The sequence below is a fragment of the Mustelus asterias genome, chromosome 8 (assembly GCF_964213995.1).
Source record: "Mustelus asterias chromosome 8, sMusAst1.hap1.1, whole genome shotgun sequence".
Classification (NCBI taxonomy): Eukaryota; Metazoa; Chordata; class Chondrichthyes; order Carcharhiniformes; family Triakidae; genus Mustelus; species Mustelus asterias.
In genome coordinates this window covers 23,442,224-23,459,308 of record NC_135808.1, presented here as the reverse complement: position 1 = coordinate 23,459,308, position 17,085 = coordinate 23,442,224, and the positions used below count along the sequence as shown (strand labels likewise).

At 46.3% G+C, this 17,085-nt stretch overlaps 2 protein-coding genes across 2 annotated transcripts in view; one reads left to right on the top strand and one right to left on the bottom strand.

Annotated features, from left to right (window-relative positions):
• The window catches only part of LOC144496924 (class I histocompatibility antigen, F10 alpha chain-like), a 329,140-nt gene that overhangs the window by 241,794 nt on the left and 70,261 nt on the right, over positions 1–17,085 (top strand). The window lies entirely within an intron of this gene.
• LOC144497684 (class I histocompatibility antigen, F10 alpha chain-like) overlaps positions 1–17,085 on the bottom strand; it is a 52,797-nt gene that overhangs the window by 34,207 nt on the left and 1,505 nt on the right. The window contains 6 exon segments of the mRNA XM_078219126.1: positions 3,280–3,384; positions 10,772–10,873; positions 10,876–11,034; positions 11,836–12,108; positions 12,439–12,699; positions 12,999–13,136. Coding sequence (XP_078075252.1) covers positions 3,280–3,384; positions 10,772–10,873; positions 10,876–11,034; positions 11,836–12,108; positions 12,439–12,699; positions 12,999–13,136 — 1,038 coding nt within the window.

The window sequence follows — 17,085 nt, the reverse complement described above, 5'->3', positions numbered from 1 at the left end:
AAGGGTTAAGGGGCTTATTGCGACTGGAATGATGTTACCAGTGGGGGATCCATGGGGCCCAGCTCTCACTCCCTCGCGTTTTGTGGTTCAGGTGAATGATTTAGATTTAAATGGAGAGAGAATGATGAAGAAGTTTAGAGATTTAGAAAAATTGTCCGTATGGGTGACAATGAGGAGGAAAGCTTCAGGTTGCAGGAAGATGGAGATGGTCTGGGCAGTTGGGAAGAACAGTGGAAAATGGAATTCAATCCGGAGCAGTGAGAGGTGATGGATTTCAGGAGGATTAACAAAACAAAGGGAATCCCCAATAAATGGGAGGATAATGACGAATGTGGAGGAACAGAGGGACCCAGGAGTGCGTGTCCACAGATTGGGAAAGGTGTCAGGACAGGTTGATAATGTAGTTAAGAAGGTATATTACATGCCTTCCTTTATTAGCCAAGGCACAGAACAGAGTAGTTTTGCTGGAACTGCAAACAACACCAGATAGACGACAGCTGAAGCATTGCAGACAGTCTGGTCAGCACATTACACAAAAGATGTGATTGTGTTGGAGAGAATGCAGAGGAGATTGTTTAATGTGGACAGGACTGGAGAATGTTCACTGTGAGGAAAGAGCGGATAGGCTGGAATAGGATTCTGTAGAATAGAGGAGGCCGAGGGGAGATTTAATTGGAGTGGATATAATTATGAGGAGCCATGGTAAATAGAGATGACACATTTACCTTAGCAGAGGATCAAAAACCAGAGGACACAGGTTTAAAGTAATTGTTAGAATGATCAGTGGGAAATGAGGAAAGGGTTTTTCACCCAGATGGTGGGAGGGACCCGGGACTCTCTGTCTGAAAGGATGGTAGAGGCAGAAACTCTCACCACATTGAATCAATTCTTGGATGTCGAGTTGAAGAGCTGTGATCTACAGAGCTGCAGACCGAGTACAGGAAGGTGAGATTAGGCTGGAGAGCTCTTCATTAACAGGCAGGGACATGATGGGCTGAATGAGCTTGCTGTCAAACATAAATTTTATTAAATTCAACTTTCCACCCACACAACACTAGCTAAACCCATCAGAGCTCCAAACACCAGCTAATCCCATCAGACCCCCAAACACCAGCTAATCCCATCAGACCCCCAAACACCAGCAAAACCCATCAGAGCCCCAAAAACCAGCAAAATCCATCAGACCCCCAAACACCAGCTGAACCCATCAGAGCCCCAACACCAGCAAAACACGTCAGACTCCCAAACACCAGCAAAACCTATCAGACCCCAAACACCAGCTAAACCCATCAGAGCCCCAAACACAGCTAAACCCATCAGATCCCCAAACACCGGCTAAACCCATCAGAGCCCCAAACACCAGCTAAACCCATCAGACCCCCAAACTCCAGCTAAACCCATCAGAGCCCCAAACACCAGCTAAACCCATCAGACCTCCAAACACCAGCTAAACCCCTAAGATTCACTCCGCTTCCCAAACATCCAGAAAACGATCAAACCCATCACAAAACGTTAAATGTTAAATCCTGTGGGAGTGACACAGCTCAGTGACCAACTTCAGGGAAAACTCTTGGGAATTCCGACTTCCTAAGGAAATTGAGCAGCTTAGCGGAGGCTGTCCAGGGTGAGATGTTTCCGGGTGTCTCGACACCTCAACACCCACAATGTCTCCACCCTCAGACTGTACAGAAGCAGCCGTCTCCAGAAGGCCAGTCTCAAAGCTCAGTGTTGGATTGGATGAGCTGCTCTTTAGTGACGATACAGCGAGAGACAGACACTGAGCTCACAGCCCACCCACCAGATTGTACAGCTAAATCCAGCGGGAATATCCCAGGTAGAAGGATCAGCTCCCAATATTTATCAACAGAATTCATATCTCAGGAACCTGTGGAGGAGCTGGTTGTGGAATCCCCTTTATCAGAAGCTGTCAAAGGAAGGAGAGGCATTAAAAATACTGTTTGTCATCAGACAGAATCAGTGCATGAGATATGGAGAGATAAAGATGGAGAGAGAGAGTGAGAGAAAGGAGAGTGAGAGAAAGAGTGAGAGAGAAAAAGAGAGAAAGAGAAAGCAATTTATAATTATAAGTTAATTTATTGGTGTCACAAGTAGGCTTACATTAACATTGCAATTAAATTACTGTGAAAATCCCCGAGCTGCCTGTTCGGGTAGATACAGAGAAAGAGTCATACAGACAGACTGAGAGCGAGAGAGAGAGGCCGAGAGGGAGAGGCAGAGAGCGAGAGGGAGAGGCAGAGAGAGAGAGAGTGGCAGAGAGAGAGAGAGAGGCAGAGAGAGAGAGAGGCAGAGAGAGAGAGGCAGAGAGAGAGAGAGGCAGAGAAAGAGAGAGAGGCAGAGCAAGAGAAAGAGGCAGAGAAAGAGAGAGAGGCAGAGAGAGAGAAAGGCAGAGAGAGAGGCAGAGAGAGAGAGAGGCAGAGAAAGAGAGAGAGGCAGAGAAAGAGAGAGAGGCAGAGAGAGAGGCAGAGAGAGAAAGAGGCAGAGAGAGAGAGAGAGAGAGAGAGGCAGAGAGAGAGAGAGAGGCAGTGCGAGAGAAAGACACACACACACTATATGACACAGAATCAATGGTGATTCACACAGTTACGCAGAGACGATATTTGATGATCAGCTTACTATTTGCAGGATTGTAGTCACTCTTCCCTCTCCCTGTAAAACATGGAATGCTCAGTGAGTGACGAGACTGAGAGAAAATCAGAGACAGAGGCTGGAACTCTCGCTCGTACTGAGCCCCGACAACACAATTCTGAAATCCTCACTCTCACCCTGACCAGGACCCTCACTCCCACAGTGAACCGGGACCCTCACTCCCCCTGTGACCCGGGACCCTCATTCCTCTTCTGACCTGGGACCCTCACTTCCCCCTCTTTCACCGGGACCCTCACTCCGCCTCTGACCTAGGACCCTCACTCCCCCCTCTGACCCAGGACCCTCACTCCCCTCTGACCGGGGACCCTCACTCTCGCACTGACTGAAGACCCTCACTCCCACACTGACTGAAGACCCTCACTCCCGCACTGACCCGGGACCCTCACTGATACCCTAAACTCGTCATTCAATCTGAGACCCTTCCCACAATTCTCAGACTCTTCCCTTTTATCATGAGCCCCTTATCCTCCCTATCCCAACCCTGGGCTCTTCCATCCACTCTGTGACCCCCACACCAACCTGAGACCCACAGCCTGAGCCCCCCCACCCTGGAATACTCTCCCACAATCCCTCCCCCCAGTAAGGAGCTGCTCTTTTCCCTCCAATTCCTACCTTTCTTGTTGTAGATGACGACAGCCATAATGATGAGAGCGATGAGCATGAGGACCCCGACCACAATCCCGACAGTAACAGCAACCTGGGAGCGAGACTTTGGTTCTGTTAGAGAGAGAGAATCAGAGAGACTGAGTGAATCAGGGAGAGGGAAAAGTGAGAATCAGAGAGAGAGAGAGAATGTGAGAGGAAGAGAGGAGAGAGAACCTGAGAATGATGGAGAGAGAGTGAATTAGAGAGCGAGAGAGACAATCAGAAAACATAGAATACCTGACTCAGAACCTGGCCATTTGGCCCATCTAGTTGATGCTGGTGTTTATGCTCCATTTGATCCTCCTCCCATCTTCCCTCATCGAAACTGACCATCTTAACTACATATTTCCTCCTCATTCATTCCCCTTAAACTATACTGTTCACTTCAAGCACTCCCTGTGGCAGCGAGCTCCACATTCACATCACTCTTTGAGTGAATAAGTTTCTCTTGAATTCCCTATTGTGTTTCTTGGTGACCATCTTGTATTGATGACCCCGAGTTACATTCTTCCCACAAGAGGAAACACTCTTTCTGTGTCCAGTCTATGAAAACCTTTCCTAATTTTAAATCTTCGATTAGGTCAACCCTCAGCCCTCTGTTTTCCTGAGAGCAGAGACCCAGCCAGTCAATCCTTCACTGAGATGTCCACCCACTCATTCCTTGAATCATCTCTGTAAATCTTCTCTATGTCCTCTCCTGTGAGTAAAAACCCTTCTGTAAAATGGTGACTGGAACTGCACACAGTCTGTAAATGTGGTCTAATCATGATTTGATAACAGTTTAGCAATAACTTCCGTGCTTTACAATTCTATCCCTCTAGAAATAAAGACTGATTTTCCATTTATTTTGTTCATGGCTTTGCCTAACCTGTTGCGGATTGGTTTAACGTAAACCGAAATCCCTTTGTTCCTCAACCCCATCCAGCCCGGCACCTCCTAAGTAATAAGTGACCTCTCTATTCACCCCTAATAGAAAACTACCTCATGTTTATCTGTGCTGAACTCCATTCACCAATTATTTGCCCATTCTACAAGTTTATTAATGTTCTATTATTTTGTAGCATATCGAATAATTCGTCCCAATTTGGTGACCTTAGCAAATTGAGAAATTGTGTTTCGATTCCAATGTCCAAATAAGTGAGTGTAAAGTGTGAACAGCGGTGATTCCAGCATTGATTACTGCGGAACACCATTTCCCACCTTCTGTCACTCCTGGTGAACCTTCCTTGCACTCTCTCCAAAGCTTCTACGTGCTTCCGATAGGGTGGTGTCCAGAACAGCACAAAATACTCCAAATACGGCCTAATCAAGGTTTTATATGGCTGCAACATGATTTCCCAACTCTTGGACTCAATGCCCCAGCTGATAAAGGCAAGCATGCCAAATGATTTCTTAATCACCTTGGCCACTTGTGTTGTCACTTTTAGGTAACTGTGGACCTGCACACCCAGATCCCTCTGTATGTTAATGTACCTAAGAGTTCTGCTATTTACGTATAATTCACACCTACATTTGAACCTCCAAAATGCATCACCTCACATCAATCCAGATTAAACTCCATCTCCCATTTTTGTGCCCAAGTCTCCAATCTACCTATCGATATCCTGTTGTATCCTCTGACAAACCCCGGCACTATCACTGTCAATTGTCAAAAAAAAAATCATCTGGGTTGAATAATGTCCTTTAGGGAAAAAAATCTGCCGTCCTTACCTGGTCTGGCCTACTTGTCACTTCAGATCCACAGCAATGTGGTTGACTCTCAAATGCCCTCCGGACAAGGACAACTAGGGGTGGGCAATAAATGCTGGCCAGTCAGCAACATCCATGTCCCACAAATGAATGTTTTAAATTTAGCAAAGACTGGGCCTTTTTAAGTCCACGGTCAAATCTTATTTAGTGGCACTGGGAAAGTCTCCAAAAAAAATCATTGTCATTACAGACTCTTCCACTGGGGATACCACCGATCGGATATCTGCTAATGATAGTCAGCTCAAGGCCTCCTGGACAGTGTTCCAATTGGTAATTGTAGGCGGTCAGTAATAAAGCCCACTGCTGGATTGGGCTGATGTTATGGGCAACACTGCCTTGTCCTCTTTAAACAGTCCGAGGAGTGGCTTGTGGTCTGTGTCTTAATGACAAATTTCTACCCATAATGGCGCTGGTGGAACCTTTTCACTCCTAATATCACCGCCAACCCTTCTTTTTCGACATAGGCTTTTTTGCAATAGTCAAGGTCCTGGGAGCATAAGCAATTCCACTCTGTTTGGCCACCTATGTGCCAAAGCCGTCATGAAGCCATACAAGGATGTGTCGCAGGTCAGTAATAGTTCTTTCCTGGGATCATAATGCGCCAGTACATTAAAAGAGGAAAGTTGTTGCTTTACTTTATTGAAAGCCAAGGATTGACTGGAAGACGACTCTCAAGGCTGATCTTTTTTTAGTAGTTGGTGTAATGGAGCCAGGATGGAGGCACGAATGGGCTTAATTTCCCAAATAGGTTATTGTTATGAAGCCGAGGTTGATCCCCCCTCTGAGAACTAAGGCCTCACCACTCAAAGAGGAGCAACTCGCCATAATCTGTAAAAGTGAGTGTGAAGTGGTACAATCTGCTCTTCAGCAACTTTTACTGGTTCAATCAAAATAACTCCCTGACACTCTCAAAAATCAACAAGGAACAACTTATTTATCGAATTAACAGTGAACAAGTTAACTAAACTATTAACAACCTGAATAAAATGATTCAAATGGAATGCTGTTCAGGTGAATACAATTCCCACTTATTAACAAAGTTTTTGTGTCTTCCGGAATATTTGGGCTTTCTCTGTTGATTCTTCTGCCTGGAACTTCTTTCTTCTTTGTACCTTTGCTATTGAGATGGAGCTTTCTCTTGGGGGAACCTGGATTACACATTTTTTCCCTTCGTAGGCGTACACCTGCCTTGAAAAATTGACTGAGAACTTCCTCAAGGTTCTTTAAGTGTTTCTTTTTTTTTACCAGTTAAGAGGACTTCATCCAGATATATAGCAACCTGAGGGAGGCTTTGCAAAATGTTCTCCATCGTTCGCTGGAAGGTTGAACAGGGTGACTATACCCCAAATGGCAGACAAGTGGATCGCTCAGGGCCCTTCTGAGTATGAATTGCTGAATATCTCTGGGAATCGTCATCTAGTTGTAATTGTAAGTAAGCGTGATTCATGTCAAGTTTCACAAACAAGAGTCATCCTTCCAACCAGCTGCAAGAAACAGTTTCCCGTTTGTTTCGGATCCCCGCAAAGATGGAATGATCCACCTGGCTTCAAAATTGGTAAGACTGGTGCTGCCCATTCCACAAATTGGACTGGTTTGATGATCCCTTCACGTTCCAGTCTTTGGATTTCTGCTTCAACTTTTACTCGTAAGTCAAATGGCGCTGGGCGGGCCTTGCAAAATTGTGGAATCACTTCCTCGTCAACAGGTAAGGTCGCCTTGGCTCCTTTGATAGTCCCAAGACCTTCCTGGAAAGCTTTAGCGTACTTCGGCAGGACTTCACTAAGGCAGCCATTCTCTGGCTGAAGATGTTGAGCCAAGGTGGATCTCTTGCAACCAATTTCACACCATTAGGCTTCCCCATGCCCTCACTACAATCATTGGTAACTGAACCAGCTGCCTTTCATAGGAGACAGGGTCAGGGGTTCCACTCAAAATTCAGAAAGGTTCCCCGATACAGGTTCCCTATCTTGCTGAGGTCTTCAGTAACAATAAGCGCTAGAGTCCATAGTGAATTTTATGGAACGCTGATTCTCTGAACACTGATACTGCCGCATCGATATCAACTTCCATTAGTACCAGATGTCCACTTAACCATACGTTAATCTTGATTTGATCTGATTTGGACATCGATATGCAATTTAATTGCACTAAATCAGATGTAGGTGGATCTTCCCAGGGTGTGAACACTCCTGGATACCGGACTACAAGTTGCTTTACTAAATCTCAGTCCTGTAGGACTCCTTTGCTGTTGCTATCAGGTAGGACTTGTGACTGTTTGGTCGAAGTTTGGCTTTGCTTTGTGCAGACCTGGAGTTATGTGTATCTGGATACTTCCTGAGGGAGGCTATGTAATTGCCTGCTCTCAAATAGTGGTCCCTGAACTCAGTCGGACTGGCGCGGGTGTCCACTTCGGGATGGCTTGCAACTCATATGCTCCACATGCAGCATTTTCCAATGGTAAAACCTGCTGTAGCACCTGTTTGAAGTCCACTTGTGCTTCAGCTAATAGGCATTTTTGAACAGTCACATTATTAATACCGCACACCAGACAGTCTCTAAGCATCTTGTTAAGAGTTAAAATAAATTCACATGCTTTCGCCAGTTGTCTTAACCTAGTTACGAATCCCATAACAGATTGTTTAGTATAAACAATACTGTTTCAAAATTAGAGGTGGCTTGGGGTTGTAGCATTCTCCAACGACCTCAGGCAATTCTTGAAAGGTTTTAGTATCTGGGGCCTCAGGGAAAGTTTAACTCCGAATGACAGCAAACGCTCAAGCACCACAGCATTCACAGCACCCTTTGTTTTTCATCTGCCATAATGTCATTTGCCCGAAAAAATAATGCATGTGATCCACACCTTGGGCCCAGTTCTCGACAGCAGGGTTGAACGAGTCTCGTCTACCAAACAAAGGAATGATGCAGAAAAATGGCTGACCCCAACTTAGGCCAAATTTTACAAGTTCCATCATGTTCGTCTCTGAAATAACTCCCACAAGGCTGGTGTCCCTTCACCAAATTTAGATTCATTAACATAGCGTCATAGAGTCATAGAGCTTTACAGCATGGAAACAGGCCCTTCGGCCCAACTTGTCCATGCCGCCCATTTTTTTTTTTAAACCCCGAAGCTAATCCCAATTGCCCGCATTTGGCCCATATCCCTCTATACCCATCGTACCTATGTAACTATCTGAATGCTTTTTAAAAGACAAAATTGTACCCGCCTCTATACTACCTCTGGCAGCTTGTTCCAGACACTCACCACCCTCTGTGAGAAAAAATTGCCTCTCTGGACACTTTTGTATCTCTCCCCTCTCACCTTAAACCTATGCCCTCTAGTTTTAGACTCCCCGACCTCTGGGAAAAGGTATTGACTATCGAGCTGATCTGTGCCCCTCATTATTTTATAGACCTCTATAAGATCACCCCTCAGCCTCCGACGCTCCAGAGAAAAAAATCCCAGTCTATCCAAACTCTCCTTATAACTCAATCCATCAAGTTCCAGTAGCATCCTAGTAAATCTTTTCTGCACGCTTTCTAATTTAATAATATCCTTTCTATAATAGGGTGACCAGAATTGCAGACAGTATTCCAAGTGTGGCCTTACCAATGTCTTGTACAACTTCAACAAGACATTCCAACTCCTGTATTCAATGTTCTGACCGATGAAACCAAGCATGCCGAATGCCTCCTTCACCACTCTGTCCACCTGTGACTCCACTTTCAAGGAGCTATGAACATGTACCCCGAGATCTCTTTATTCTGTAACTCTCCCCAATGCCCTACCATTAACTGAGTAAGTCCTGCCCTGGTTCAATCTACCAAAATGCATCACCTTGCATTTGTCTAAATTAAACTCCATCTGCCATTCGTCAGCCCACTGGCCCAATTGATCAAGATCCCGTTGCAATTGGAGATAACTTTCTTCACTGTCCACTATGCCACCAATCTTCATGTCATCTGCAAACTCACTAACCATGCCTCCTCTATTCTCATCCAAATCATTAATATAAGTGACAAATAACAGTGGACACAGCACTGATCCCTGAGGCACACCGCTGGTCACAGGCCTCCAGTTTGAAAAACAATTCTCTACAACCACACTCTGGCTTCTGTCAAGAAGCCAATTTTGTATCCATTTAGATACCTCACACCAGATCCCGTGAGATTTAACCTTAAGCAATAACCTACCATGCAGTACCTTGTCAAAGGCAAGAGTAAGCAACAAAGTAAGCAACTCTCAGACAGGTACTTCCTCATACTGGTGGCACAGTGGTTAGCACTGCTGCCTAACAGCACCAGGGACCTGGGTTCAATTACCGCTTGGGTCACTGTCTGTGTGGAGTTTGCACATTCTCCCCGTGTCTGTGTGGGTTTCCTCCCACAGTCCAAAGGTTGTGCTGGTTAGGTGCATTAGTAATGCTAAATTCTCCCTCAGGATACCCGAACAGGTGCCGGAATGTGGTGACCAGGAGATTTTCACAGTAACTTCATTGCAGTGTTAATGTAAGCCTCCTTGTAACACTAATAAATAAACTTCAAACTTTAAACCCAGAGTGCGAGTAACGCTGACACTCCACATTATGTACACATACAGGGCTCCCTGATTGGACAATCCATTACTGGCTTAATTTGGGAGCGAGTATTCTAAGAGGTCCACATCGTGGGCCTTGTTAAAGTCACTGCAGGTGGACCACCCTATAATCCATCAACCTCCCCTTGAAAGAAACCTTCCATTAGACTGCTCATTCTGGACACATGTAAAACCCTCGCATTTTTTTTATTGTGATCGGGCCCTGAACCCTCTTCCTTCTCCTTATCCCCCGTTCACTGTGTGAGTGCAGAGGGGTCAATGTTGTGAAACTTTTCTCATGTGTGTATTTTCATCTTACCTCAGGTTTACTGTGCAAGTTATTCACAGAGAATAGGAACACTCCAAATTTATGGGTTGGGGAAAAGATGCCACCATTTATAAAGAGGGAGCTCAGAATTTTTTTAAAAACTTACTGTTAGTGGACGAGTCGTGAGGGGGGAAATCAGGGCAGTTTATACTGACAACCCCCCACCGCCTGTAACACAGGATTCACTGGGTCCTGCCATATTGTAATATCCCAGGATAAACTGGGCCCATTCGTACGATAATATCTCAGGAGACAATGGGGCCTGTGGCACAGTAAAATCCCAGTAATCCCAATTCCTGTCCCCGAATGGTAGCACCATGGTATATAATGTATTGAAGATTAATATATCTTTCCCTCGCTCTGTATCCTGGGCCTCAGGCTGTCAGAGAATCAGAGAAATATAGAATCCATTCAGTACAGAAAGAAAGATGCCATTCAGCCCATCGAGGCTGCACCAACAACAATCCCACCCAGGCTCTATCCACGTGACCCATGTGTTTACCCTGCTAATCCCCCTGACACTAACAGGCAATTTAGCATGGCCACTCTACCGAACCTGCACATCTTTGGACTGCGAGAGGAACCGGAGAACCGAGAGGAAACCCATGCAGGCACGGGGAGAATGTGCAAACTCCACATACACAGCGACCCGGGGCTGGAATTGAACCCGGATCCCTGGCGCTGTGAGGCAGCAGCGCTAATCACTGGGCCTCACAGCCCTGTCCTCAGCTGACAGCTCAGCACTGACCCTCACTCCTGTGATCCTGGTCTGAGGCTGGGTCCTCTCTAACAGTGAGAAACAGTCTTACCGTAAATCACCACCAGTGTCTCCTTCATCCCGCTGTGTTCCACCCGACAGGAATACTCGGCCTGGTCCTCTGGATCAAACTCGATCCATTTTCAGATCTGGAGGTGCTGTCTTCATTGGGTAAGATCCCACTAAACAGAGTCTCAGCAATCATCACTCCATCTCTCCACAGATTCACCTCGATGGCTTGAGGGTAAAACCCAGTGACGGCACAGGACAGCCGGTTAGAATCACCCAGACGGGTAAAGGACACGACGGGGGCAACTGAGAGAGAAAGAAAGAGGAGTCAGTACAGGAACCTCGAGATAGAGAGTCCCGGCATCACCCCCTTCACCGACTCTCACTCCCCCCTCACTCACCGACTCTCACTCCCCCCTCACTCACCGACTCTCACTCCCCCCTCACTCACCGACTCTCACTCCCCCCTCACTCACCGTCTCTCACTCCCCCCTCACTCACCGACTCTCACTCCCCCCTTACTCACCGACTCTCACTCCCTCCTCACTCACCGACTCTCACTCCCTCCTCACTCACCGACTCTCACTCCCCCCTCACTCACCGACTCTCACTCCCCCCTCACTCACCGACTCTCACTCCCCACCACTCACTGATTCTCACTCCCCTCACTCACCGACTCTCACTCCCCCCCTCACTCACCGACTCTCACTCCCCTCCTCACTCACCGACTCTCACTCCCCCCTCACTCACCGTCTCTCACTCCCCCCTCACTCACCGTCTCTCACTCCCCCCTCACTCACCGACTCTCACTCCCCCCTCACTCACCGACTCTCACTCCTCCCTCACTCACCGACTCTCAGTCCCCCCTCACTCACCGACTCTCAGTCCCCCCTCACTCACCGACTCTCAGTCCCCCCTCACTCACCGACTCTCACTCCCCCCTCACTCACCGACTCTCACTCCCCCCTCACTCACTGGCTCTCACTCCTCCCTCACTCTCACTTCCCCCTCACTCACCGACTCTCACTCACCGACTCTCACTCCCCCCTCACTCACCGACTCTCACTCCCCCCTCACTCACCGACTCTCACTCCCGCCCTCACTCACCGACTCTCAGTAATTTTTGTCCGTACTCCAGATATTTCCTCAGCCACTCGATACACTCCACCTCCAGGTAACGTTTCCATCGCTGGTTAATGCCCGTGCTGCCCTCCCACTTTTGTTTGATGATCTCTCCCCAAGGGACGGGGGTCACCCACACCAGAAGATCCTTATCAAAACTGATGAAATCTAGTCCGTCCCACCCATACTGGTTGAATCCAGTCGTATTCCCATCATCACTCAGGTCACAGCCAGTCATCAGCTGGTGTATGTGGATCCCTGTGGATTAGAAAGATAACCTGCCAATCAGGGCCAGTCCCAATAAAAGCTGCACTCACCATGAACCCACCCAAACAGATCCGTTCCCACTGGAGGTCCAGCCACCACACACACACACACACACACACACACAGCCAATCCGGCCCAATCCAACTAGAGGGAAAACCACCAAACACACACAATCAGTAATTGACCAACAGACCTGACAGAGCTCATGCACAACCTCAGCCCCCAGTCCCAGATCCTGATCCGCTCCCAGTTTCTCCCACTCTGACCCATACGCCCTGCATCCTGAGAAAGAGGCTGAGTGCTGGGAGTTTGAAGACTCACCTCCCGACTGGTTGGTTCGATACATGAGGGTCTGAATATTATCTTTGAGACATCGCTCCCCTTCCTGTGTGAGCTTCTTCTTCTGTTCCCAGGACTCGAGCCCCTCGCTCTCCACCATCCACTGCTCCCGGGGGATCAGCTCCCTCCGATCGCTGACGTACACAACAAACTGGACACCGTCCACATAACCGACAGCCACAAACTCCGGGAAACCCGGGATCGGAGTCATTCCCGTGAGGAAATACCGGAGAGAGTGAGAGCCTGAAATAGAGAGAGAGAGAATTCAGGATAGACACCCTAAAAACACCAACACCCTCACACACACACACACACACACACAGAGATCAGGGCATGAACCCCAAAACACTGATTCCAAACCGAGAGCAAGGCCTCCACACAGCCTGGCATTGCCCCTTTGAAACCCCATCACTCACTGACCCAGGGTTAATGTCCCAGTACCCAGCCTGGCATTGCCCCTCTCACACCCCATCACTCACTGACCCAGGGTTAATGCCCCAGTACCCAGCCTGGCATTGCCCCTCTCACACCCCATCACTCACCTGCAGACACCTCTCCACACAGAAGGACCAGCTCTATCAGTCCAATCATTGCTGCTTCCCTCATGTTGGGGGAAACATTTGGAGGAAACTCTTTTTCAAAGAAAGGCCATTTGCTCAACTCACTCCTTCTGCCTTTCCCTGTTTACACTGAGCCTCAATCTGATTGGACACAAAATAGGACTGAACCAATCAGAATAAAGAGATTCAGTGAGTCATCAGTCTCCGGCGGAATAGACACAAACAGGGTGAGAGAGTGCCTCAATGTTGAGAACTGTCCAATCAGGTAAATACAGCTGCTGACATCATCAGTTGCCGGGTAGAATCAGCTGAAAGGAGTTTGATCCAGTGACAGAGGGAAGGACATTAAGAACAGCAGCAGGTCTGAGCGAACCATTCAGTGAAATCACTGCAGATCTGGACCCCAGTTTCTGACTATAAACCATATCCTCAGATATCATTACCCAATAAAAATCTGTCACTCTGAGATTGAAAAGCTCCAATTGTTAACTTTTTATTGTGGAGAGACTGGATGTGGATTCCACACTGCTGAATTATTTTAACATTATAAACAGATCGATCAGATCACCCATCAACATTCTAAAAGCTGGGGAATAAAAACCCCTTTTATTTAACCTCCTTTTATTATTCTGGTGATCAGAACTGCACCCCCTCCAAGACCAGGAGTTGAGGGCAATGTATTTGCATTAATAGAGGATTGGCTCATGGACAGGAAACATTGATTTGGCATAAATGGGGCATTTACAAGTTGGCCGACTGTGACGAGTGGAGTGTCACGAGATCAGTGCTGGGAAAATCAGTCATTTACAATCTTTATGTGTGACTCAGATGAAGAGACAGAATGTGATGGATCTAAATTTGGAGCAGCTACAAAGATAGGAAATAAGGAGAGATTGAGTTGGTTGGGATTGTGACGTCAGTGTACTTTTGAGAAAGTTTTTTAAAAATCATGATCTCTGCAACTCTCACAGCTTCAATATTTTCTCAGCTCACAACCTCAGGTAATGTCATTTGCTGCTGGTTTGATTGGAGATGTCCTTTTAGTGCTACTTCAATTGTTTAAATGGGATCTGTCTATTTTAACTCTGGGTTGTTTTGTGACCCTGCATTGCTAGGAGGATGGTCATGTGTTTTTGGACAGTTTTTCTTTCAGTGAGTTTAAGGTTTCATTTTCTGTTTGGCTGCAGTTAGAGTTGAGTTTCAGAAGGGGCAGCAAGCTGAAAGTCTCTCTCTCTCTCTCTCCCTGGTTTTGGAAATTCTGAAGGGGAGAAATGTGCTGTTGGTGGCTTGCCGAGAGTCCCTGGTGTTTGTGGAAGCTGTTCAGACTCCAAACTGTTCTGAGTCTATCCAGGGAACTGCAGACTTCATCCAAAGGACTCAAGTCCAGTATCACATGAGCATTAGACTGTGCTGTGTTAACCCCGTGAACAGGGTATTTTGTCTACGGGATTGGTTTGATTGGAACACATTAGATATATTTGTTGAGGATTATACATTATAGTGATTGTTTTGTTTCTTGTTTGTAATTGATAAGAGTTCTTGCTACTTTTCTGACTGTACAGATTAACTATATTCTTAAATAAACTTTGTTTGATAAAAGCTCCCTAGTGGATCATTTGAATCATATCTGAAGGGAAGCCTATCATGTTATTCCGAGCCAAATTGATGATGCAAAACTTATGATCCAGGCGAGCTCCATAAAACCCTTTCTAGTTTCTGACCTCAACCATAACAGGCTTGTATTTGTTAGAGTTTAGAAGAATGAGGGGCATCTCATAGAAACCTATAAAATTGTAACAGAAAGAGACAGAGCAGGTGCAGGAAGGATGGTGGGGGAGTCCAGAACCATGGGTTGTCCTCTAAAGATAAAGGGTAAACCATTGAGGACTGAGATGAAGAGAAATATCTTCACCCAGATAGCGGTAAGCCTGTGGAATTCATTACCACAACAAGCAATTGAGGCCAAAACATTGTTTATTTTCAAGAAGGAGGGGTGAAGGGGATCAATGGGGGAGACTGGATCAGGCTATTAAGTTGGAAGATCAGCCATGATAATAATGAATGGCAGAGCAGGATTGAAGGGCCGAATGTCCTACTCCTGTTTCTCTTCTCTCTGTTTCTATGAAACGCAAACTGTATGGAGGACATGGAGAGAGCTGCAAAGTGATGTGGAGAAGTTAATCAAATGGGCTGCAAGGTGGCAGATGGAGTGTAATGTGGGTGGATGTGGGGGCCACACTGTGTCTCCTGCCAACACAATATGGCCTTCTGCGCATTCCTACTGGTCCGTACGGATGTCACTTTGCTAAACCAGCCTGCCAGTAGACCTGTACATTGAAGCGAGTCCAGCCTTCACTGAGAGTGTCCCACTTTGCTCCACCGCGCAAGGGAGAAATAAAGAGAGGGCAGAGTGAGAGACAGAGTCAGAGTGAGTCTTGGCTGTGAGGCACAGATTATCAAACAAAGTATTGGTTCCAGGAAACCTTGTAAAGGCTGTTTCTTACCTAAAAAAGTTCTATCGAAGAGGCAGTCTCATCTCTTTGTGATATTGTTTCGGAGACAAGCACAGTATTAATCTCACACTCAGCCTCTCTGATCTGTTGAAATATCTGCAGATTTGAAATGTTTTTTAAAATTTATTTTAAAGTTATTTATTAGTCACAAGTACGCTTACATTAACACTGCAATGAAGTTACAGTGAAAATCCCCTAGTTGCCACACTGCGGTGCATGTTCGGGTACACTGAGGGAGAATTTAGCATGGCCAATGCACCTGAGCAGCACGTCTTTCAGACTGTGGGAGGAAACCGGAGCACCCGGAGGAAATACACGCAGATACGGGGAGAACATGCAAACTCCGCACAGACAGTGACCCGAAGCCGGCATTGAATCCGGGGCCCTTGTGCAATGAGGCAGCAGTGCTAACCACTTGCCATCGTGCTGCCCATAACTGATTCTGTGTCAGGGTATTTCTGACACCAGGGCACATGTATTTACTTATTAATTCAGGTGAAATGAAGTCAAACAGTTTTGTCTGTGGGTACAGTGAATGCACATGGCATAATGACTGTGTCTTTGAGTTGAAATGTGGCTTCCTGTTTCACACAGTTGGAAAGCACTCAAACTGCTTGTATGTGGCAGAGGACACAGCTGTGGGGGCTATTCAACTTTGCGAGCAAGGATGGAAAAGTAGAACACTTCTTTGAAAATGAGACACTTGTATGCAGTCTACAAGAAACACAGAAACTCCTCCAGGTAGAATCATAGAGGGAGAATGTGCAAACTCCACATAGAGTCATGCAAACCCGGATTGGACCCGGGTCCCTGGTGCTGTGAGGCAGCAATGTGCACAACCATGAAAGCAAATGGTACTTTGGTCTTTATTGTAAAGGGATTACAGAACAGAATAAATCAGCCTTGTGACAAATGTACACACCATTGTTAACACCACACCTGTAATTTGTGTCAGTGTTTTTCTGGCAGATGTACAGAGAATGTTTATTTGGAATGATTGGGATTTGTTTTATGAGGAAAAGGTGAGCAGGCTGTCCAGTCCTGTTTGAAAGGTTACTATGTTTGTTCGGGAATGAATTGATTTGAAAAAGTGAAGAGTTGATCGGGCAGAGTTAAATTGAAAGGTAAAATGGTGCACAAAGAAACAGTATTTAGAGATTTGATGCTTGGATCAGAGTCGGGAAATTGGAATGTTTGGGAGAAAGTCGACAGGAAGAAACGAATAGTGAGAGATCACGGAGATGTGAGACCAAAGATTAGATTATTGAATCAGGATGAAGAAATGGATCTCGCTGCTTCTCAGAAATGGGCTGTTGATGTCTGGTTGGTGGAATATCAGAAGCAGATGAGAAAAAAGAAATTAAAGAAACTCACAAAGTTTAAAATACTGTGTGAACAACTGGGTTGTTTATGGTCAGAGATATTCTGACTTGTAAACAAACAACTGTTCCTTTTACTTTATGAATATTCCTCCATTCTGTGCACAGATCTAAAGGATGTGAAACAACCTGTGTCCATGTGGGTGACACGGTGGCACAGTAGTTAGCGCTGCTGCC